Source organism: Anomaloglossus baeobatrachus, chromosome 1 (genome assembly GCF_048569485.1).
Source record: "Anomaloglossus baeobatrachus isolate aAnoBae1 chromosome 1, aAnoBae1.hap1, whole genome shotgun sequence".
Lineage (NCBI taxonomy): Eukaryota > Metazoa > Chordata > Amphibia > Anura > Aromobatidae > Anomaloglossus > Anomaloglossus baeobatrachus.
This window is the reverse complement of record NC_134353.1, coordinates 526,363,363-526,385,824: the sequence shown is the minus strand read 5'-3', so window position 1 is coordinate 526,385,824 and position 22,462 is coordinate 526,363,363. Positions and strand designations below refer to the sequence as shown.

General features: G+C 47.3%; 1 protein-coding gene across 1 annotated transcript in view; it reads right to left on the bottom strand.

Moving 5' to 3' along the window:
• RIGI (RNA sensor RIG-I) overlaps nt 1-22,462 on the bottom strand; it is a 233,708-nt gene that overhangs the window by 118,909 nt on the left and 92,337 nt on the right. The window contains exons 6-10 of the mRNA XM_075316231.1: nt 17,291-17,395; nt 16,092-16,142; nt 5,075-5,179; nt 3,474-3,627; nt 3,058-3,316 (exon numbers count right to left, since the gene is read on the bottom strand). Of these exons, the coding sequence (XP_075172346.1) occupies nt 3,058-3,316; nt 3,474-3,627; nt 5,075-5,179; nt 16,092-16,142; nt 17,291-17,395 (674 nt within the window). The remainder of the gene's footprint in view (nt 1-3,057; nt 3,317-3,473; nt 3,628-5,074; nt 5,180-16,091; nt 16,143-17,290; nt 17,396-22,462) is intronic.

The following is a 22,462-nucleotide window of genomic DNA, read 5'->3' as shown; positions in this document are numbered from 1 at the left end:
TGGTCAGTGCTGAAGAACACATATAGCAACATAGTGTAGACAAAGAAAATACCAGCTGAAAGAATCGGCATGCCGACTACACATTGGAAGTAAGCAATACAGCAAAAGACCAGAGGCCAGTATGGAGCTTACCAAGGTAACAGGAGAAAAAGCGTGCAGGCACACACAGGGATAGTCCCGACACGTGTTTCGTGCGGTGACTGCTTCAGGGGACTAAGACTTACATGCAGTGCATATTGAGTACAGCCTTGCTCCTTGTGTGAGACATGCTGCTGAAGTGGGAGTTCTGAGTAGAATGGCCCCCAGAGAGTATATAACTAGGTCCACAACCAGAGGTTGTGGCTTACCCGACCGTTTGTGTGCCCTCCAGATCCCACAGACCGGACCCCCAGAAAGATGCTGCAGGCAGCTCCAATCAGTGTGAGAACGCTGATAAAATGGCGCCGGAGCGAGGAGAGGGGGCGGGGCCTATCTCAAAGAGCGGGATCCGGAGGGCAAAGGAGGTATACAGGGGAGGGAATCTTTCCTCAGAGAGGAGTGTCCCTTCCCTGTGCTGAACAGCCGCTGGGCGGAGCCGCACTGTCCCCCCTGCATGATTGGCATGCAGGGACAGTGAAAACGAAAGTAGGCCTCAGACGAAGCCGGGGCCTAAATTTAATAATGCGGCCGGCGCGCAGGCACCATCGGCGCGGTTCTCCGGTGAAAACCAGAGGAACCGGCCGGAAAGTCAGCATAGTTTCACAGCCCACTCTCCCCCACAATAAAAGTACAAGGGACCCCCTGATAACCACGTCTCAGATACTTAGCTTGTGAGACGCAGGGCCAGGTCCCTGAGGGATGAGTGCTCCGTCCGGCAGGATCCAAAAGGGGCTGCGGATGGAGACCGGTCTCCTGCAAGGCAGTGAGAACCGTGCTGGCTCCCACTTCAAGCCAGAGCCCCAGGGGATGGTGAAGGAGCGAGGCATGAAGGGCTCCAGCCCTGAAATCAACCTTAACAGCACCGCTGACACAGTGGGGTGAGAAGGGACATGCCGGGAGTCCAGGCTTGGACCCGCTTTTCTTCAAACTCTTTTCAAAAATCAAAAACAGATGAGGATGCATGTGTGGATGTGTGCCTCCTGAATACAAAGCATTGAACTGGCTATATTTGGTTATCCAGGGGGTGTATATGCTAGGAGGGAGGAGCTACACTTTTTAGTGTAGTACTTAGTGTGTCCTCCGGAGGCAGAAGCTATACACCCATGGTCTGGGTCTCCCATAAGGAACGATGAAGAAATTAAGCCTTCTTATGGTTATGAAAATGGAAAAATAAAACAAAGTTATGGCTCTTGGGATAAAATGAGGAAAAAACGAAAACGGAAAACGCTCGATCGGGAAGGGATTAAAAGAGTTGTCCTCTATTTTTCTGTTGGTTTTAACAATAGTCCCTTGGTGGTGTCAAATAAACAAACAAAATATTCACCTACCAGACACTCACCATTACTCCGCACTTCAGCCATTCTCTCCCTTTGGGTTCCTCACTTTCTCTCCTGGCAGGGGAGGTCATGTGATCGCTGCAGCTAATTAGTGGCTGTTGACTAAATGACCTAGTCAAATGATGTGGCCCGCAGGAAGAGGAGTGAGGAAACCAGAGGAAGAACACCTGGGGTCCTGTAGGTGAGCATATTTTTATTTTTTGAAATTGTATGACTAATTTTTAAAATAAAAGAAACAGTGGGAAACCTCTTTAAATATTTTTACATATCATATCAAAATAATTATCTCATTTTGACAAAGCCAATACAGGCATGGCCCTTTAGAAGCTTTGGAAATAATGACTAAATGCAGATGCCACAGTATTGTAATTTTGTGAGTGGGCCCTTGGTCTAAACTTTAAGGCTGGAGCCACACGAGCGTATGGCACCTGATGCAAGTGCATTGGATTCGATATGCTAATGACCTTCGGCTCCCGCTGTGCTGCGAGTGTGAGCCGAGTGTCATGCCATGTGATCGGATCACAGCTGTGGAGAGAGCGGGCGCTGCGGAGGAGAGGGAGGGATTAATCCCCCTATCTCCTCCTTTGCCAGCTGATGAGATTATCGCACTGCACTCCGGTGTCATCCGAGTGCAGTGCGATGTTTCACTCGCACCCTAAAAGGGGCTTTACACGCTACGATATCGTTAATGTTCTATCGTCGGGGTCATGTTGTTAGTGACGCACATCCGACGTCATTAATGATATCGCAGCATGTGACACTTACCAGCGACCTTAAGCGACCTCAAAAATGGTGAAAATCGTTCACCATGGAGAGGTCGTCCCAAAACCAAAAATCGGTAATGGTTGAATATCGATGTGGTTCGTCGCTCCTGCGGCAGCACACATCGCTGTGTGTGACACCGCAGAAGCGAGGAACGTCTCCTTACCTGCCGCCGGCCGCAATGAGGAAGGAAGGAGAGGTGGGAGGGATGTTACGTCCCGCTCATCTCCGCCCCTCCGCTTTAATTGGCCAGCCGCTTAGTGACATCGCGGTGACGTCGCTGTGATGCCGAACGTCCCTCCCCCTTGAGGGATGGATTGTTTGGCAGTCACAGCGATGACGCCGACCAGGTAAGTGCGTGTGACGCTGCCGTAGCGATAATGTTCGCTGCGGCAGCGATCACACGAAATCGCATGCACGACGGGGGTGGGTGCTTTTGCGTACGATATCGCTAGCAATTACTAGCAATATCGTAGCGTGTAAAGCCCGCTTTAGACTTGTATGGGTGCGAGAGAATACGGATCGGATTCCACCCGCAGCATACTGCGACTGTTTTCTCGGTCCAGTTAGAGCTGAGAAAATAATCGCAGATGGGAACGGCCCCATAGAGTAACATGGGTCAGGGTGGAATGCAATTTTTTATCACATTCAACTTGGCCCATTTTATTCGCCGTGTGTTCTAGCTCTTAGAAACACAATCAGTTTGCAATTAGACCCCAAACCAAAATGATTTATGTTTCTACTTATGTAGAAATGTAATGACGTGACAGGGCTTTATATGAACACTATCACACAGACTATCGTCAGAAAATGTATTTACCTGAGGACGTTTTTGATCTGGGCAGCCAAGCTTCAGGTCCAAGTAGTGAAACATTAAGACATTGTAGGGGTGGTGTCCGATTGTATTGTGACATTCATCAAAAATCAATAACGTAAAAATGGAGAGCGAGGGCACACTTCCAGCATTCAGACAGTTGACAAGAATCTGAGGAGTCAGAATAATGATGTCACTGTCCTCTATAATCATTCCCACAGGAGCATTTTCAGTTTCTTCTCCAGATACGCCAACAACAGTATATCTATAGAAATACATAGAAATGACTAAGAATCGGTCCACATTGGCTGAGGCCTGACTTGTTGTGGTTCCTGACATTTATAAGGGGTTTAAGGTCTCTCCTTAATCCCTTTGCCCAAGAATAAACATTTAAAGTGTTCTCTTGATAAAATAGTACATACCCAGTATTCTCAAAGTATCTGCAGAAAACAGATTTCTGTTGTTCATACACAGGAACTTTTGTAGCCATAAACACAACCTTCCCCTTTTGCCCTTGCGGCAAAGATTTTAGATGATGATCACAAATCGATAATGCCACAAATGTCTTCCCTGATCCTGTTAAAAGACACATTGCAGATAATTAAAAGGGGTTTTTCCACAAAGCTCATTTTAATCAATATATCTTGGAATAATAATAAGTTCCACTCTTGGATGTTTTGTTTAAAAAAAATGATCCTGCGCTTAGATAATCTTCTAAATGTAGCCCTGCTATGTACCGTGTTTCCAGAAAATAAAACAGTGCCTTATATTATTTTCAAGTATGTCTTATATTTTTTATTGGCGTCAGTAATAAAGTCGCCCATTAACGCCAAATGAATATTCACCTCTTCCCTTGCCCACTCCTCTGTGCCGGTGTCAGTGATTGGGTCACCCATTAACGCCAAATGAATATTCACCTCTTCCCCTGCCCACTCCTCTGTGCCGGTGTCAGTGATTGGGTCGCCCATTAACGCCAAATGAATATTCACCTCTTCCCCTGCCCACTCCTCTGTGCCGGTGTCAGTGATTGGGTCGCCCATTAACGCCAAATGAATATTCACCTCTTCCCCTGCCCACCCCTCTGTGCTGGTGTCAGTGATTGGGTCGCCCATTAACGCCAAATGAATATTCACCTCTTCCCCTGCCCACCCCTCTGTGCCGGTGTCAGTGATTGGGTTGCCCATTAACGCCAAATGAATATTCACCTCTTCCCCTGCCCACCCCTCTTTGCCGGTGTCAGTGATTGGGTGCAGTCAGACTGTTGTACCGTGGGTGGTCCGTATGCAAATTAAGTGGGAGTGCAGGGGGCTGGTCCAGAACATTGGTCAAGTGTAAACTTCCACTTCTAGAGTGAGAGATAGTGAAAGACCAGTAACCACACATGCCCAGTACCGTTCCATTCATAAGACAGGAGCCCCGTTCTCATGTTCATTCATTTATCACCTATCCACACGGAATTGTTCTTGGGATAGCCACGTAACCCACGTAACCACATTTAGCATCATGTATTCATTTTGGCTTACTGCGACTACTTTCTTCTAGTAAATTATCTCTGCTTGAAGTTGCCGAGCTCATATTCTATATCATGATCATTAGTAGGACCATTAATAGCTGTTAATGGTCCTGCTAAGTCTCATACTAGGATACCAAAACGACAAAATGTTTAAAATAAGAAATACAGATTTTTTTTGTTATGACAACCAAAAAAACCTCACACATAGTTTGGTAAAGCTGCGTGGAACAACCCATTATAAAAAACTGCCTTTTTATAACAATTAAAACACCCAACTAACATCTAATGTTTCCATTACACTGATGCTCAAAAAATAACGTGTTGAAAAAATAATTTGCATAATAAAAAAAATAAAAAACAAATATAAAAAAATAAGATGGCATCATCAAATCAACTTGCCAATATAAAAACAAGGATTTATATGATTTCCATCAACTGATCCTGCTCTCAAACATTGTTTATTGTACATATCTCAAAGAATTAGCATTCTACTCATTCGACTAAACAGACCTGTTGGAGCACATATGATGGTATTCTTCCCAGTGTATGCAGGCTGGGCCAGTTCTTCCTGATATTTTCTCAGCTTGATATCTTTAATTGACCTGTAAGTAGCATCTGGTACATACAGAGTAAATAGTAAATCAGCCATCACACAAAAACATTACTGATGAGGAATATAAGACTAATTTGCACTAAGGAGAAATTCATACAAAATACAAAGAATTTTCTGCCATATATTGCAGCTATACACTAGATACCAGTAAATTCATATAAAAAAAGAGAGTTTTGTTACTTACCGTAAATTCTTTTTCTTATAGTTCCGTATTGGGAGACCCAGACCATGGGTGTTTAGCTTCTGCCCCCGGAGGACACACAAAGTACTACACTTAAAAAAGTGTAGCTCCTCCCTCTGAGCTTATACACCTCCTGGTAGCCAGTCCTAGCCAGTTTAGTGCAAAAGCTGAAGGAGAATAGCCACCCACAAGTAGAACCGAGTAAGAACCGGAACAACCGGAGACTCTGTCCACGACAACAGCCGGTGATAACACACGGAACAAGAAAATTGCCAACAGGCAACAGGGAGGGAGCTGGGTCTCCCAATACGGAACTATAAGAAAAATAATTTACAGTAAGTAACAAAAAAGAGAATTTTGTTACTTACCGTAAATTCTTTTTCTTATAGTTCCGTATTGGGAGACCCATACCATGGGTATTTAGCTTCTGCCTCCGGAGGACACACAAAGTACTACACTTAAAAGTGTAGCTCCTCCCTCTGAGCTTATACACCCCCTGGTAGCCAGTCCTAGCCAGTTTAGTGCAAAAGCTGAAGGAGAATAGCCACTCACAAGTAGAACCGAGTAAGAACCGGAACAACCAGAGACTCTGTCCACAACAGCCGGTGATAACACACGGAACAAGAAAATTGCCAACAGGCAACAGGGAGGGAGCTGGGTCTCCCAATACGGAACTATAAGAAAAAGAATTTACGGTAAGTAAAAAAATTCTCTTTTTCTCTATCGTTCCTTTGGGAGACCCATACCATGGGACGTTCCAAAGCTGTCCCTGGGTGGGAATAAACAGAAAAACTAAGAAGTAGGCGGAGCCTAACTTCACAATTGGGCGACAGCTGCCTGAAGGATGCGTCTGCCCAAGCTCGCATCTGCCGAAGCATGAGCATGCACTTGGTAGTGCTTCGAAAAGGTATGCAGGCTAGTCCAAGTGGCAGCCTGACAGACTTGTTGAGCCGTAGCCTGGTGCCTAAAAGCCCAAGAGGCACCGACAGCTCTGGTCGAGTGTGCTTTGATCCCCGGCGGGGGAGGCGCCTGCGTACTCTGATAGGCGTCCGAAATGGTCGATCTAATCCAACGGGCCAAGGTCGGCTTAGAAGCAGAGAGACCCTTGCGCCGCCCTGTGGTTAGCACAAAAAGAGAGGTGCACCGCCTAAGCGCAGCGATGCGAGACACATAAATCCGGAGAGCACGCACCAGATCTAGAGTATGCAGCGCTTTCTCAAAGCGAAGGACAGGGGCCGGACAGAAGGAAGGCAAGGAAATATTCTGGTTAAGGTGGAAGGGAGAGACCACCTTAGGAAGAAAGTCCGGGGTCGGACGGAGAACTACCTTGTCTTGGTGAAAAACCAAAAAAGGTGACTCCGAGGAGAGCGCAGCCAAATCAGAGACTCTCCTGAGAGAAGTTATGGCAACTAGAAAGGCCACCTATTGAGAAAGACGATACAAAGAAACCTCCCTAAGGGGCTCGAAAGGGGGTTTCTGCAATACCGTGAGGACCAAGTTAAGGTCCCAGGGATCCAAGGGCCGCCGATAAGGCGGAATGATGTTAGACGCACCTTGCATGAAGGTGCGGATCTGAGCCAGCCGGGCGAGACGCCGCTGGAACAGCACTGATAGAGCTGAAACTTGTCCCTTGAGAGAGTTGAGGGACAGTCCTAGCTGCAGACCGGACTGTAAAAAAGACAGAAGGGTCGGCAACGAGAATGGCCAAGGAGAATGGCCGGAAGAGCGACACCAGGACAGGAAAATTTTCCAAGTCCTGTGATAGATCTTGACGGAGGAAGACTTACGGGCCCGAGTCATAGTGGAGATGACTTCAGGAGGAATACCAGAAGCCGTCAAAATCCAGGACTCAAGAGCCATGCCGTCAATTTGAGTGCCGCAGAATTCGGGTGGAAAAACAGACCTTGCGAGAGCAGGTCTGGACGGTCCGGAAGATGCCACGGCATCTCCACGGACAGTTGGAGCAGGTCTGGATACCAAGCTCGCCTGGGCCAGTCCGGTGCAATGAGGATGACTCGACGGCCCTCCATTCTGATCTTGCGCAGGACTCTGGGCAAGAGAGCTAGAGGGGGAAACACGTAGGACAGACGAAACTGGGACCAGTCTTGAACCAGAGCGTCCGCGGCGAAGGCCTGTGGATCGTGGGAGCGAGCCACGTAAACCGGAACCTTGTTGTTGTGACGGGATGCCATTAGGTCCACGTCCGGAGTGCCCCATTTGCGGCAGATTGACTGAAACACTGCCGGGTGCAGGGACCACTCGCCACCGTCCACGGATTGACGGCTGAGATAATCTGCCTCCCAGTTTTCTACGCCAGGGATGTGGACTGCGGATATGATGGACTTGGAGTCCTCCGCATATTGAAGAATGCGTTGGACCTCCAACATTGCCAGGCGGCTGCGTGTCCCGCCTTGGTGATTGATGTAGGCAACCGCTGTCGCGTTGTCTGACTGGACTCGAATGTGCCTGCCCGCCAACAGGTGGTGAAAGGCTAGGAGAGCTAGAAGCACAGCTCTGGTTTCCAGCACATTGATTGAAAGGGCTGACTCGGACGGAGTCCAAGTGCCCTGTGCTCTGTGGTGGAGATGTACCGCTCCCCAGCCGGAAAGGCTGGCATCCGTGGTGAGAATCACCCAGGACGGAGTCAGGAAGGAGCGCCCTTGGGACAGGGAGAGGGGTTGAAGCCACCACTGAAGAGAGCTCGTGGTCCGTGGCGACAGAGCCACTAACCTCTGTAAGGAGGAAGGCCGCTTGTCCCAACAGCTGAGACTGTTCAGCTGCAGAGGACGCAGATGGAACTGGGCAAAGGGAACCACTTCCATGGAGGCCACCATTTGACCCAGCACCTGCATCAGGCGCCTCAGGGAATAACGGCGGGGCCTCAGGAGAGAGCGCACCGCTAGCCGGAGAGACTGCTGTTTGATTAAGGGCAACTTCAGAAGTGCCGGCAAAGTCTCGAACTGCATCCCTAGGTACGTGAGACTCTGGGTCGGAGTCAGAGTGGATTTGGGAAGATTGACAATCCACCCGAATTGGGCTAGGGTGGCGAGAGTGAGCGAAACACTCCGCTGACAGTCTGCGCTGGATGTACCCTTGACCAGAAGGTCGTCCAGATATGGAAGCACTGCTAACCCCTGGAGGTGCAGGACCGCAATCACTGCCGCCATGACCTTGGTGAATACACGAGGGGCCGTGGCTAACCCGAAGGGGAGAGCCACGAATTGGAAATGATCCTCTCCTATCGCAAAACGTAACAAACGCTGATGTGACACTGCGATTGGCACATGTAGATAGGCATCTCTGATGTCGATGGACGCCAGGAAATCCCCTTGGGTCATAGAGGCAATGACTGATCGCAGAGACTCCATGCGAAAATGCCGCACCCGAACATGCTTGTTGAGAAGCTTGAGATCCAGGATGGGCAGGAAGGTACCGTCCTTTTTTGGAACTAGGAAGAAATTTGAGTAAAAACCTCTGAACCGTTCCTGAGCGGGAACTGGGACAATCACTCCGTTTGCCTGCAAGGACGCCACGGCCTGCGAGAAGGCGGCGGCCTTGGAGCAGGGGGGAGTTGAGAGAAAAAATCTGTTTGGAGGGCTGGAAGAGAATTCTATCCTGTAGCCGTGAGATATGATGTCTCTCACCCACTGATTGGAGACTTGCTTTAACCAAGCGTCGCCAAAGTGGGAGAGCCTGCCACCGACTAAGGACGTGGCTGGAGCGGGCCGAGAGTCATGAGGAAGCTGCCTTAGTGGCAGAACCTCCTGTGGTCTTCTGCGGACGCGCTTTTGGGCGCCAGTTGGATTTCTGATCCTTGGCTGAGTTAGCGGACGAGGCGGAAGGCTTAGAGGATGACCAGTTGGAGGAACGAAACGAACGAAACCTCGATTGATTCCTACCCTGGGCGGGTTTCCTGGTCTTGGTTTGTGGCATGGAAGTACTCTTCCCGCCAGTAGCTTCTTTAATGATTTCATCCAGCTGTTCACCAAACAGCCGTGAACCAGCAAAAGGGAGCCCAGCAAGAAACTTCTTGGAAGAAGCATCTGCCTTCCACTCTCGAAGCCACAAAATCCTGCGGATAACAAGAGAATTAGCTGAAGCCACCGCAGTGCGGTGAGCAGCCTCTAGCATGGCAGACATGGCATAAGATGAAAAGGCTGAAGCCTGAGCAGTTAAGGTAACCATCTCAGGCATAGATTCCTTGGTGAGGGAATGCATCTCCTCTAGAGAAGCAGAGATGGCTTTGAGAGCCCACACTGCTGCAAAAGACGGGGAAAACGCGGCCCCCGCAGCTTCATACACAGATTTGGCCAGAAGGTCAATCTGACGGTCAGTGGAATCCTTAAGTGAGGTGCCGTCAGCCACCGACACAACGGTCCGGGCTGATAGCCTAGACACCGGGGGGTCTACCTTTGGGGAGTGAGACCACTCCTTGACCACCTCAGGTGGAAATGGAAACCGGTCATCAGAACCACGCTTTGGAAAGCGTTTGTCAGGGCAGGCCCTGGGTTTGGTCACAGTGGTCTGAAAACTGGAGTGGTTAAAGAACACACTCTTCACTCTCTTAGGCGAGGTAAACTGATGTTTTTCTGCCAAAGAGAGTTGCTCCTCTGACTCTGGCGGATTGAGATCCAGCACAGAATTAATAGTAGCAATCAAATCACTAAGATCTGAGTCACCCTCAGAGAAATCGATGGGATACATAGCCTCTGAGCCCCCAGTGAGGGCATCCTCCTCATCTTGAGAGTCAGCTCTTGAGACAGAGCCGTGGGATGAGGAGGGGGAGGAAACCCTGCGCCTTCTCTTAGAAGGACGGGGTCTGGGATCAGATGATGAATCCTTCGTGAGCTCTGATGGACGGAGGTCAGAGGATAGGAGTCCTCTGTCAAGAGTATTAGAGGCACCCTGTGAGGGGGGCTGATGCATATTCATCAAAGTCCTGGACAAAAGCCCCATTGACTCAGCAAATGACTGGGATATGGACCTAGAAAAGGACTCTACCCAGGCCGGGGGTTCAATCACAGGTGCAGCAGCAGCCTGAGAGACCACTGGAGGTGAGACTCCAGGCTGTGGCACCGCCAAGTTAGAGCAACCATCACAGTGTGGGTAAATGCTCGGCTCAGGCAGCAGGAGCTTACATGCAGTGCATGCAGAATAAAGCTTTGGAGCCTTGCTCCTTGTGTGAGACATGCTGCTGGTATACAGAGGTCCACAACCGGAGACCGGCTGTGGCTTACCAGACCGCTGAGTGCGGTGTTGTGTGCCCTCCAGATCCCGAAGCCCGGTCCCCCAGTCGCAGCACCTCAGCAGAGATGCAGAATGCAGGATGTCCCAGAGCAGAGTGAACTCTGCCTGAGAAATGACTAGGGGGCGTTCCTATAAAAGAGCGGGAACTGGAGGGCTATAGAGATCTGCAGGGAAGGAGGGACGCCCCAGCAGTGGGGAGTGTCCCTCCCCTGTGCAGAACGGCCGCCGGGAGGAGCCGAACCTGTCCCTCTACATGAGTGACATGCGAGGGCAGGAAAATAAAACTAGGCCTCCGGCGAAGCCGGGGCCTAAATTTAAGCGGCGAGGCCGACAAGCAGGCACCATCGGCGCGGTTCTCAGGCAAAAGCTAGAGAATCCGCCGGAAAAGTTAAAACAATCACATACAGCATACTCTCCCCTTACAATAAAGAACCGGGACCCCCAACATAAACGTCTCAGGTACTTAGCTGCTGAGACGCAGGGCCATGTCCCTGGGGATGAGTGCTCCGGTCCAACAGAATCCTCAAGGGGCTGTGGATGGAGACCGGACTCCTGCCAGGCATGGAGACCGTGCTGGCTCCCACTTCAAGCCAGAGCCCAGAAGGGATGGTGAAGGAGCGCGGCATGTAAGGCTGCAGCTTTGTAAATCAACCTTAACAACACCGCCGACACAGTGGGGTGAGAAGGGACATGCCGGGAGTCCAGACATGGACCCGCTTTTCTTCAAACTCTTTCCAAAAGTCAAACAAATCAGATGAGAATGCATGTGTGGATGTATGCCTCCTGACACAAAGCAATAAACTGGCTAGGACTGGCTACCAGGGGGTGTATAAGCTCAGAGGGAGGAGCTACACTTTTAAGTGTAGTACTTTGTGTGTCCTCCGGAGGCAGAAGCTAAACACCCATGATATGGGTCTCCCAAAGGAACGATAAAGAAAACAGTTATAGTATTAGACGTTAGGACAGTATTAGCAATAAGGGCTTAAGGCCGCTTTACACACAACAACATCGCTAAAGAGATGTCATTGGGGTCACGGAATTCGTGACGCACATTCGGCCTCTTTAGCGACGTCGTTGCGTGTGACACGCAGGAGCGACCGTTAACGAGCGATAATACTCACCATATCGTTGCTTGTTGACACGCTGTCCAGTTCCCAAATATCGTTGCTGTTGCAGGACGCAGGTTGTTCCTCGTTCCTGCGGCAGCACACATCGCTATTTGTGACACTGCAGTAACGAGGAACCTCACCTTACCTCCGTCCCGCCCGAAATGAGGAAGGAAGGAGGTGGGCGGGATGTTCGTCCCGCTCATTTCCGCCCCTTCCGCTTCTATTGGGTGGCTGCTTAGTGACGTCACTGTGACACCGAACGAACCGCCCCCTTAGAAAGGAGGCAGTTCGCCGGTCACAGCGACGTCGCTAGGCAGGTAAGTAGTGTGACAGTCCGAGCGATGTTGTGTACCACGGGCAGCGATTTGCCCTTGATAGGGGCGGAAACGCACGCTAGCGATATCGGTAACGATATCGCAGCGTGTAAAGCGGCCTTTAGGTAGAAATCTAGATATAGAGATTTTTAACACTTTTGGAAATATTTGGAGAACATTTATTATATAAAATGGCCCAAGTCAGGCTGAGATGAGCCCCAATTCTGCCAAACATGTATACGCCACATTTAGGGATCCGGTCACTTCCACATCGGAAGGGGAGCAGGGACATAGATATCCCGTCTATAGAGATCTGTGGCTCATACAGGTGAATAGGACAGGGGCACTACATCGGCCAATTACATAGCATCTGGGCAATCCCTTTAAGCCTTTTAGACACTTTTGCACTTGGTTGGACAGAGTGCCATGGTCTGAGGAGAGTTATCCAAGAGGTGGTATAAAGTTGACTAAAAAATAGTGTCTTAAAATTCAACAAATTTATGGTCCAGCACATTCCAATGTGGTACATTTGGCACACTAAGGCTTTGTTCGCACGTAAATGCTGAAATTTCTGCAGCGATATGACATCACATGTGCGCTTCAAATCACTGCAGAAACACTGCATAATAGATGCGGTGTTTCAGCATAATAAATGCTAACCTACTGAATCCTCATCTATCCCTTGTAGACTGTGAGCCCTCGCGGGCAGGGACCTCTCTCCTCCTGTACCTGTCTGTGTCTTGTACTGTTTATGATTATTGTACTTGTCCCTATTATGTACACCCCTTTCACATGTGAAGCGCCATGGAATTGATGACGCTATAATAATAAATAATAATTTCATGTGCTCGGGATGCTGCCCCCACCATAGACAGAGTGGGAGCTGCATCCAAAGCGCACAAATTAATAGACATGTTGCTTCTTTGAACGCACGGATTTGTGTCAAAATTTTGGTATCCAAATCGCTGCGTTCAAAAAAGCAACATGCAGATGGATTATGCACAATCTTAATAGAGTGTTTTGGGGACGCAGGACGCATGCATTTACACTGCAGTGCAATACGCAGCGTAAATGCATGAAATTAAGCAACGTACGCACGAGCCCTTATAGTCCTGTCAGACTTAGTCAATCTTGTTAGTACAAACGCTATTTCTCCAATAATTTAGTAATCCAGTGGACTTACATTGTCCTAAATAGTATACTACACTGCTCTGTTGGACTGGAAAGTTAAAATGTATATTTTTGTATTCACCAACACGAATGCAGAGCTCTAACAGACAAAGAGGAAATCCGCTTTCTTGGCAAAGACCTGGAATAGTCATAGCCAAAATTTATAAGAGTGACACAAATTTTGGTGTTCACAAAATTAGCTGCTTCAGTGTTTTTAGAGTTTCTAGTTAGATATTTCTATGGCTACTATAGTACAAGTATAAGCATTTCAGAAATTTTTAAAATATAATCTTTTTCTGGGCTTCATCAGAGACAATAATTTCACCCTAATCCTCTGCAGTCCAATCTCTAGCACTTAACGTAAAGTCATTTCTCCTTCTGACTGTTTTGACATCTAAAAGGATAAAAGGTGAGCGCTACTGTGAGCCCTGCCAACTGTTATTCTTCCTGAGATCATTTGTGTGTTAGGTTGTGCTTCATCCAGGGGAGTGGGTTCACTCACAATTTTACCTAAGAAAACGGTCATGAATATAGAATGATATCTAAACATCCTCCATAAGAAACCTCTCCCAACAATCCAGCAGCAATTTGATAATGAACAGTGTGTTTAAGCCCTGTCACACACAGAGATAATTCTGTGGTAGATCTGTGGCAGATCTGTGGTAGATCTGTGGTTGCAGTGAAATTGTGGACAATCAGTGCCAGGTTTGTGGCTGTGTACAAATGGAACAATATGTCCATGATTTCACTGCAACCACAGATCTGCCAAAGATATATCTCTGTGTGTGACGGGGCCTTACCCACGTGAAGAACCAGGCCCCAAGGAAAAAGTGATAACCAAGTAGCTAGGTGAACATAATCATTGAAAATATTGGGTCCATGGGCAGGAAACTTCCTAGATCTCAATTGCCTTGAGAAATTGCGATGAATCCTCAAATAGCGGGTGAAAAAAAATCAAAAAACACAAAAATTGTGATAAACTCCAAGCACTGATTAGACAAGATTGGATCATCAATTAGGATTTGGCTCAGAAGCAAATTGGAGAAGTCAGCACTGGTCAACAAGGGTCAACACTAAATATTGAGTCTTTGTATAAACTTGATGTATTTGTGAATAGTGTAAAAGCTTCTGTAATTCTTATAATTGTACTTCAGAAAATCGCTATGGTAGAAGGTGTATATAGCGCTCTGTGCACAATTGAGTTGTGACATTTTGAGATAACATGTAAATGAAAAGACCACCCTTTGAAGTCATTTGTAATGTTGGTATAATTGCTCAGGATGTGCTTTTTTATGCCATGGTAATAGGTCATCCAAGAACTTGTATTCAAAAGCCCTCTAAGGCCACATACACATTTGTAAGCCAAAACCAGGAGTGAGTATAAAATACAGATGTGGAGACCGTGCTTCTATTATACTTTTCCTCTGATTGTTCAACTCCTGATTTTGGCTTAGAAATACTGAGGTAAAAAAACTAACCAAATGCTCACCATGTGCACGCGGTCTAAGGCGTTGAGTATTTGGTGTGTTTATTACCTTAGTGTTTGTAAGCTAAAACCAGAAGGGGAACAATCACGGGCATCACCTCTGTATTTATTACCCACTCCTGGTTTTGGCTTACAAATACTGAGGTAAAAAAACCTCACCATCATTTGTATGCGGCCTAATTTAGGCCTAACAATACATTATTTGGGTAATATCTGTTTTTTAACCCCTTCACAACCGGCCGATTTTGCACTTTCCAGGGTTTTTTTGCCATTCTTCTTTCAAGAGACGTAACTTTTTTACTTTTCAGTCAATATGGTCATGTGAGGGCTCTTTTTTGTGGAACGAGCTGTACTTTTAAATGAAACCATAAGTTTTACCATATAGTGTACTGAAAAAAAATGGCAAAAAAATTTAAAATGTGGAAAAATTGCAAAAAAGTGCGATAGCACTATAGTTTTTGAGATATTTTACTCACTGTGTTCACTATATGGTAAAACTGATGTGTCGCGGTGATGCCTCAGGTCGGTGCGAGTTCGTACACACCAAACATGAATAAGTTTACTTTTATTTAAGGGGTTAAAAAAATCTGAAATTTGTCTGAAAAAAGTGGCGTACATTTTACACCATATTCCGTGTCCCGAAGCGGTCTCATTTTTTGGGATCTATGGCTCAGTGACGGCTTATTTTTTGCGTCTCAAGCTGATGTTTTTAAGGATACCACTTTTGCGCAGATGCTACTTTTTAATTGCCTTTTATTGCATTTAGCGCAAAATTTGTGGCGACCAAAAAACGTAATTTTGGCATTTGGAATTTTTTTGCCGCTATGCTGGTTACCGATCAGATTAATTGATTTTATATTTTGATAGATCGGGCATTTCTGAACATGGCGATACCAAATGTGTGTATATTTTTTTAACCCACTAATTTTCAATGGGGTGAAAGGGGGGTGATTTGAACTTTTAGGTTTCTTTAAAACTTTTTTTTTATTTACTTTTTTTTTTTTTTTACTAGGTTCCCTAGGGGATTATATGGATCAGCTGTCTGATTGCTCTTCCATATTTGCTGATCACAGCTACACAGCTGTGAACAGCAGATATGCTCCTAACCTGTCTCACCCAGCTCTGGGCTGTGTGACGCAGGAAGTGAGTCATGTTAGCTCATTCGATACTGTTTTTTTTAACAGTGCCACTTTTTGTTTCTTATTTTTACACTGATTGCTGATCTTTTTATTATTTTTTTAAGCTAAGGTCAAGAGGGGGGGGATCAGTGACCGGTTAGCATACAGATGGAAGAGTCAGACATGATCATATTTGATTATTCCTGTGTCATTACTGTAGGAGTAGTTCTATACAATAACTGGTTACTGCACTGGTTTCCAGTTTAATTCAGCAAGTTTTGAGACCTACTTGTATGTGGAGGCCTTGCGGCTTCATTGTCATTGAGCAGCACCGGAAAAGCTAAAATGTGAGATTAAAAAACAAAAATACGGTTACAAAGTTAACTCCTATATACTGTGCAAAAACATCTATAACCATAGAATCTGGCTTTCATTCCAAAACGCATTGGATTTAATTTCTATTCGATCAATAGATGTTATTTGCCATTCTGTGCAATGTACAGCATCTATCAACTGAAAACTAGCTTACTTTCATACTGTCTAACTAACAAATGCAATTTAGTAACTTGACAATTCTCCTTTACCATACCTAGAACACAAATGGTCCAATGCCGAATTAAGTAGAAGAAGAAAAACGGCTACCTATGGAAAGATGGAGATCTAGATTTTCTACACTAAGGCTATGTGCGCACGTTGCAGTATTCTTTCTTCAGCTAAAAGGCACCCTCTGTCAGAAAAATGCACCTTTGGCCAAAAAAGGCATAAAAAATTCAGGCGTTTTTGCCGCGTTTCGGTGCATTTTTGCCGTGTTTCGGTGCGTTTTGACCATGCGTTTTTCACTATATTCAAGAGAAAAACGCAGGTCAAAAACACAGAAAGAAGTGACATGCTGCTCCTTTTTTCTGCAACCAAAACTGCAAGGAAAAAAGAAACAACGTGCGCACAGCCTTTCTGAAGTCTCATAGGCTTTGCTCGGGAAGAAAATGTATACAGTCTACGGCAACAAACTGCACCCAAATCTGCACCAAAAATGCATCAGAAACTGCACCGTGAGCACAGGGCCTAAAGGCCACGTCTCACTAAGCGACATTGCTAGCTGCTGAGTCACGGTTTTGGTGATGCAACAGCGATCTTGCTAGCGATGTCGCTGTGTGTGACATCCAGCAACGACCTGGCCCCTGCTGTGAGGTCGCCGGTCGTTGCTGAATGTCCTGGACCATTTTCTTCAACGGCGATGTCCTCCTGGGCAGGACGCATCGCTATGTTTGACACTGTGTGACAGAGTCCCAATGACAGCAGAGATCGTTATACAGGTCACTACTGCGACCTGTATCGTTACTGAGTCGTTGGTAAGATCTGACTGTGTGACATCTCACCAGCGACCTCCCAGCGACTTACCAGCGATCATTATCGTTGTATCGTTGTCGGGATCGCTGGTAAGTCGTTGTGTGTGACTGGGCCTTTACACTTGTTGCTTGATTCAATCACCTGACTGAAAATTGTCATCAAACTCTGCTTTTTCTGTGAACTGGACTGTGACACTGTTCTCTTCTCCCGACTCCTCCATCGGTTCAGCTGCATCACTGGGAGGATCTAAGTAGGAGAAAAAGAAAAGTAAAAAAACATTATATTGTGCTAGCTCATTTCGGCAGATAGCATTCTATTTTTTATTTCTAATATTTTTTTATATGTGTATTTGCAGTGTTTATTTTACTTATTTTTTTCTTTCTTTTTTTATTACAACCTAACTCCCAAAGGCGTGGAAAAGTCCTATTTTGTTCTACAATACATATGTCCTTTTTCAATTATTACTGAACAGTGGAAATAGAAAGTCTACACATCCATATTGAAATGCCAGGTTTTTGTCATGTAGAAAAAAAAAATAATACCAAGTAATAATGTATCCTTATATCTGTACAAAACAATAATAAAAAAAAAATAATAATAATTTTGAGGGGAGGGGGAATAGCAACAACATTGAAATACTGCAGTTGTGTAAGTGTGAACAACCTATTATAATTGGAGATGTGCTTATGTTCAGAATCAGTCAGGAGAGGGGCATACAAGTTTTTTTGATATATTATGGAACAAGGTTAAGACTATCATCATGAAGTGGCTTAAATTTTTCACAACAGTGACATTATCTAGAACTGGACTTCACTAAAAAAATTGATGAAGACAAGGATAGGAATAGTTTCGGAGGCTGTCGGGAATCATACAGGAACATTAAAGGAGCTCCAGGAATATCTAGCAAGTACTGGTTGTGTACTTCATATGACAACAAGCTCCTGTATTCTTCATATGTTTGGCCTGTGAGGTATGGTGACAAGATGGAAGCCTTTTCTTTCAAAGAAAATACAAGCACGGGTATGTTTTTGTCAAAACCTACATCAAGTTTGCCAAAAGCATGTAGGAAAATATGTTATTGCCTGATGAGACTAAGTTTGAACTTTTTGGGCATAATTCGAATAGGTATGATTGACACAAAGCCAACATTGCACATCACCAAATGAACATCATAACCACAGTGAAGCATGGTAGAAGCAGCATTATGCTTTGGGACTGTTTTTCAGCAGCTGGAACTGAAGCTTTAATCATGGTCAAGGGAATTATGAACAATTCTAAATATGAATTTTTGAAGCAAAACCTGCAGGCCTTTGCTAAAATCATTCAGTGGACCAGCCAGTGCCAAGACTTGAATGAATAGAAAATCTGTGGGTGACCTGTAGAGGGCTGTACACAGGTGATGGCCTATTAATCTGACAGACATGGAGCCCTACTGCTAGGAAGAGTGGGCAAAGATTGCCAATTCTAGATGTGTCAGCTGATTGACTGCTACAAGGAAAATTGAATGCTGTCATAAGTTTAAATGGTAGTCCAACAAAACATTAGTTTAAGATTGTGCACATTCATGCAACCAAATTATTATATATATTTATTTTTATTTTTCCACCCGAAAATATTTGTTTTCTATCTTGTTTTTCCAGAGCCATAACTTTTTCTATTTTTCCATCCACATAGCGATACGAAGGCTTGCTTTCTGTAGGGCAAGTTGTACTTCTTAATGATAATACTTATTTCATCATGTAATGCCCCTTTAAAGCAGCAAAAAAAAGAGAATTTTGTTTACTTACCATAAATTCTTTTTCTTATAGTTCCGTATTGGGAGACCCAGACATTGGGTGTATAGCTTCTGCCTCCGGAGGACACACAAAGTACTACACTAAAAAAGTGTAGCTCCTCCCTCTGAGCATATACACCCCCTGGATAACCAAATCTAGCCAGTTTAGTGCAAAAGCTGAAGGAGAATAGCCACCCACAAGTAGAGATAGAGCAAAAAACCGGAACAACCGGAGCCTCTGTCTACAACAACAGCCGGTGATAACACGCGGAACAAGAAACTGCCAACAGGCAACAGGGAGGGTGCTGGGTCTCCCAATACGGAACTATAAGAAAAAGAATTTACGGTAAGTAAACAAAATTCTCTTTTTCTTTATCGTTCCTATGGGAGACCCAGACATTGGGACGTCTCAAAGCAGTCCATGGGTGGGAATAAACAGAAAACTGGGAAGTAGGCAAAACCTAGCTTCACAAATGGGCGACAGCCGCCTGAAGGATGCGTCTGCCCAAGCTCGCATCTGCCGAAGCATGAGCATGCACTTGGTAGTGCTTTGAAAAGGTATGCAGACTAGTCCAAGTGGCAGCCTGACAGACCTGCTGAGCCATAGCCTGGTGCCTGAAAGCCCAAGAGGCACCGACAGCTCTGGTCGAGTGTGCCTTGATCCCCGGCGGGGGAGGCACCTGAGTACACTGGTAGGCATCGGAAATAGCCGACCTAATCCAACGAGCTAAGGTCGGCTTAGAAGCCGAGAGGCCCTTACGCCGAACTGTGGTTAGCACAAAAAGAGAGGTGCACCGCCGAAGAACAGCGGTGCGAGACACATAGATCCGGAGCGCCCGCACCAGATCCAGAGTATGCAACGCTTTTTCAAAGCGATGAACAGGAGCCGGACAAAAGGAAGGCAGGGAAATGTCCTGGTTAAGGTGGAAAGGAGAAACCACTTTAGGGAGAAAGTCCGGAGTCGGACGGAGAACCACCTTGTCTTGATGAAAAACCAAAAAAGGTGACTCCGAAGAGAGCGCAGCCAAATCAGAGACTCTCCTGAGGGAAGCTATGGCGACTAGAAAGACCACTTTCTGTGAAAGACGAGACAAAGAAACCTCCCTAAGAGGCTCAAAGGGGGGTTTCTGCAAGGCCGTGAGGACCAGATTGAGGTCCCAGGGATCCAAGGGCCGCCGGTAAGGCGGAATGATGTGAGACGCGCCCTGCATGAAGGTGCGCACCTGAGCCAGCCGGGCGATACGCCGCTGGAACAACACTGACAGAGCCGAGACCTGTCCCTTGAGGGAATTGAGGGATAGTCCTAGCTGCAGACCGGACTGTAGAAAGGACAGGAGGGTCGGCAAGGAAAAAGGCCAAGGAGCATGGCCGGAAGAGCGACACCAGGACAGGAAAATTCTCCAGGTCCTGTGATAGATTTTGGCCGAGGAAGACTTCCGAGCCCGAGTCATAGTGGAGATGACTTCAGGAGGAATACCAGAAGTCGTCAAGATCCAGGACTCAAGAGCCACGCCGTCAATCTGAGAGCCGCAGAATTCTGGCGGAAAAACTGACCTTGAGAGAGAAGGTCTGGACGGTCCGGGAGATGCCACGGCACCTCTACGGACAGATGGAGCAGGTCTGGGTACCAAGCTCGCCTGGGCCAGTCCGGAGCAATGAGGATGACCCGACGGCCCTCCATTCTGATCTTGTGCAGGACTCTGGGCAAGAGAGCTAGAGGGGGAAACACGTAGGACAGACGAAACTGGGACCAATCTTGAACCAGAGCGTCCGCTGCAAAGGCCTGAGGATCGTGGGAGCGAGCCACGTAAACCGGAACCTTGTTGTTGTGCCGGGATGCCATTAGATCCACTTCCGGAGTGCCCCACTTGCGGCAGATTGACCGAAACACTGCCGGATGCAGGGACCACTCGCCACTGTCCACGGTTTGACGGCTGAGATAATCTGCCTCCCAGTTTTCCCCGCCTGGGATGTGGACTGCGGATATGGTGGACTTGGAGTCCTCCGTCCACTGAAGGATGCGTTGAACCTCCAGCATTGCCAGGCGGCTGCGTGTCCCGCCTTGGTGATTGATGTAGGCAACTGCTGTCGCGTTGTCTGACTGGACTCGGATGTGCTTGCCCGCCAACAGGTGGTGAAAGGCTAAGAGAGCTAGAAGCACAGCTCTGGTTTCCAGCACATTGATCGAGAGGGCTGACTCGGACGGAGTCCAAGTGCCCTGCGCTCTGTGGTGGAGATATACCGCTCCCCAGCCGGATAGACTGGCATCCGTGGTGAGAATCACCCAGGACGGGGCCAGGAAGGAGCGTCCCTGAGACAGAGAGAGGGGCCGAAGCCACCACTGAAGAGAGCTCCTGGTCTGTGGCGACAGAGCCACTAACCTGTGCAAGGAGGAACTCCGCTTGTCCCAACAGCGGAGAATGTCCAGCTGCAGAGGACGCAGATGGAACTGGGCAAAGGGAACCGCCTCCATTGACGCCACCATCTGACCCAGCACCTGCATTAGGTGCCTGATGGAATGACGGCGGGGCCTCAGCAAAGAGCGCACCGCCAGATGGAGGGACTGCTGTTTGACTAAGGGCAGCTTCAAAAGTGCCGGCAGAGTTTCGAATTGCATCCCTAGGTACGTGAGCTTCTGGGTCGGAGTCGGAGTGGATTTGGGCAGATTGACAAGCCACCCGAATTGGACTAGAGTGGCGAGAGTGAGCGAGACACTCCGCTGACAGTCTGCACTGGATGAAGCCTTGACTAGAACGTCGTCCAGGTAAGGAATCACTGCCAACCCCTGGAGGTGCAAAACTGCAACCACTGCCGCCATGACCTTGGTGAATACTCGAGGAGCCGTGGCTAACCCGAAGGGGAGAGCCACGAATTGGAAATGTTCCTCTCCGATTGCAAAACGTAGCCAACGCTGGTGTGAAACTGCAATTGGCACATGCAGATAGGCATCTCTGATGTCGATGGATGCCAGGAAATCTCCTTGGGTCATTGAGGCAATGACTGATCGCAGAGACTCCATGCGAAAATGCCGCACCTGAACATGCTTGTTGAGAAGCTTGAGATCCAGGATGGGCCGGAAGGAACCGTCCTTTTTGGGAACTAGGAAGAGATTTGAGTAGAAACCTTTGAACCTTTCCCGGGCGGGAACCGGTACAATTACTCCGTTGGCCTGCAAGGATGCCACGGCCTGAGAGAAGGCAGCGGCCTTGGAGCAGGGGGGAGTTGACAGAAAAAATCTGTTTGGCGGGCTGGAAGAGAATTCTATCCTGTAGCCGTGGGAGATGATATCCCGCACCCACTGATCGGAGACGTGTTGAAACCATACGTCGCCAAAGTGGGAGAGCCTGCCACCGACCAAGGACGTTGCTGGCGCGGCCAGATAGTCAAGAGGAGGCTGCCTTAGTGGCAGCAGCTCCTGCGGTCTTTTGAGGACGCGGCTTCGTGCGCCAGTTAGGTTTTTGGTCCTTGGCTGAGTTAGTGGATGAGGCCGAGGGCTTAGAGGACGACCAGTTGGAGGAACGAAAGGAACGAAACCTCGA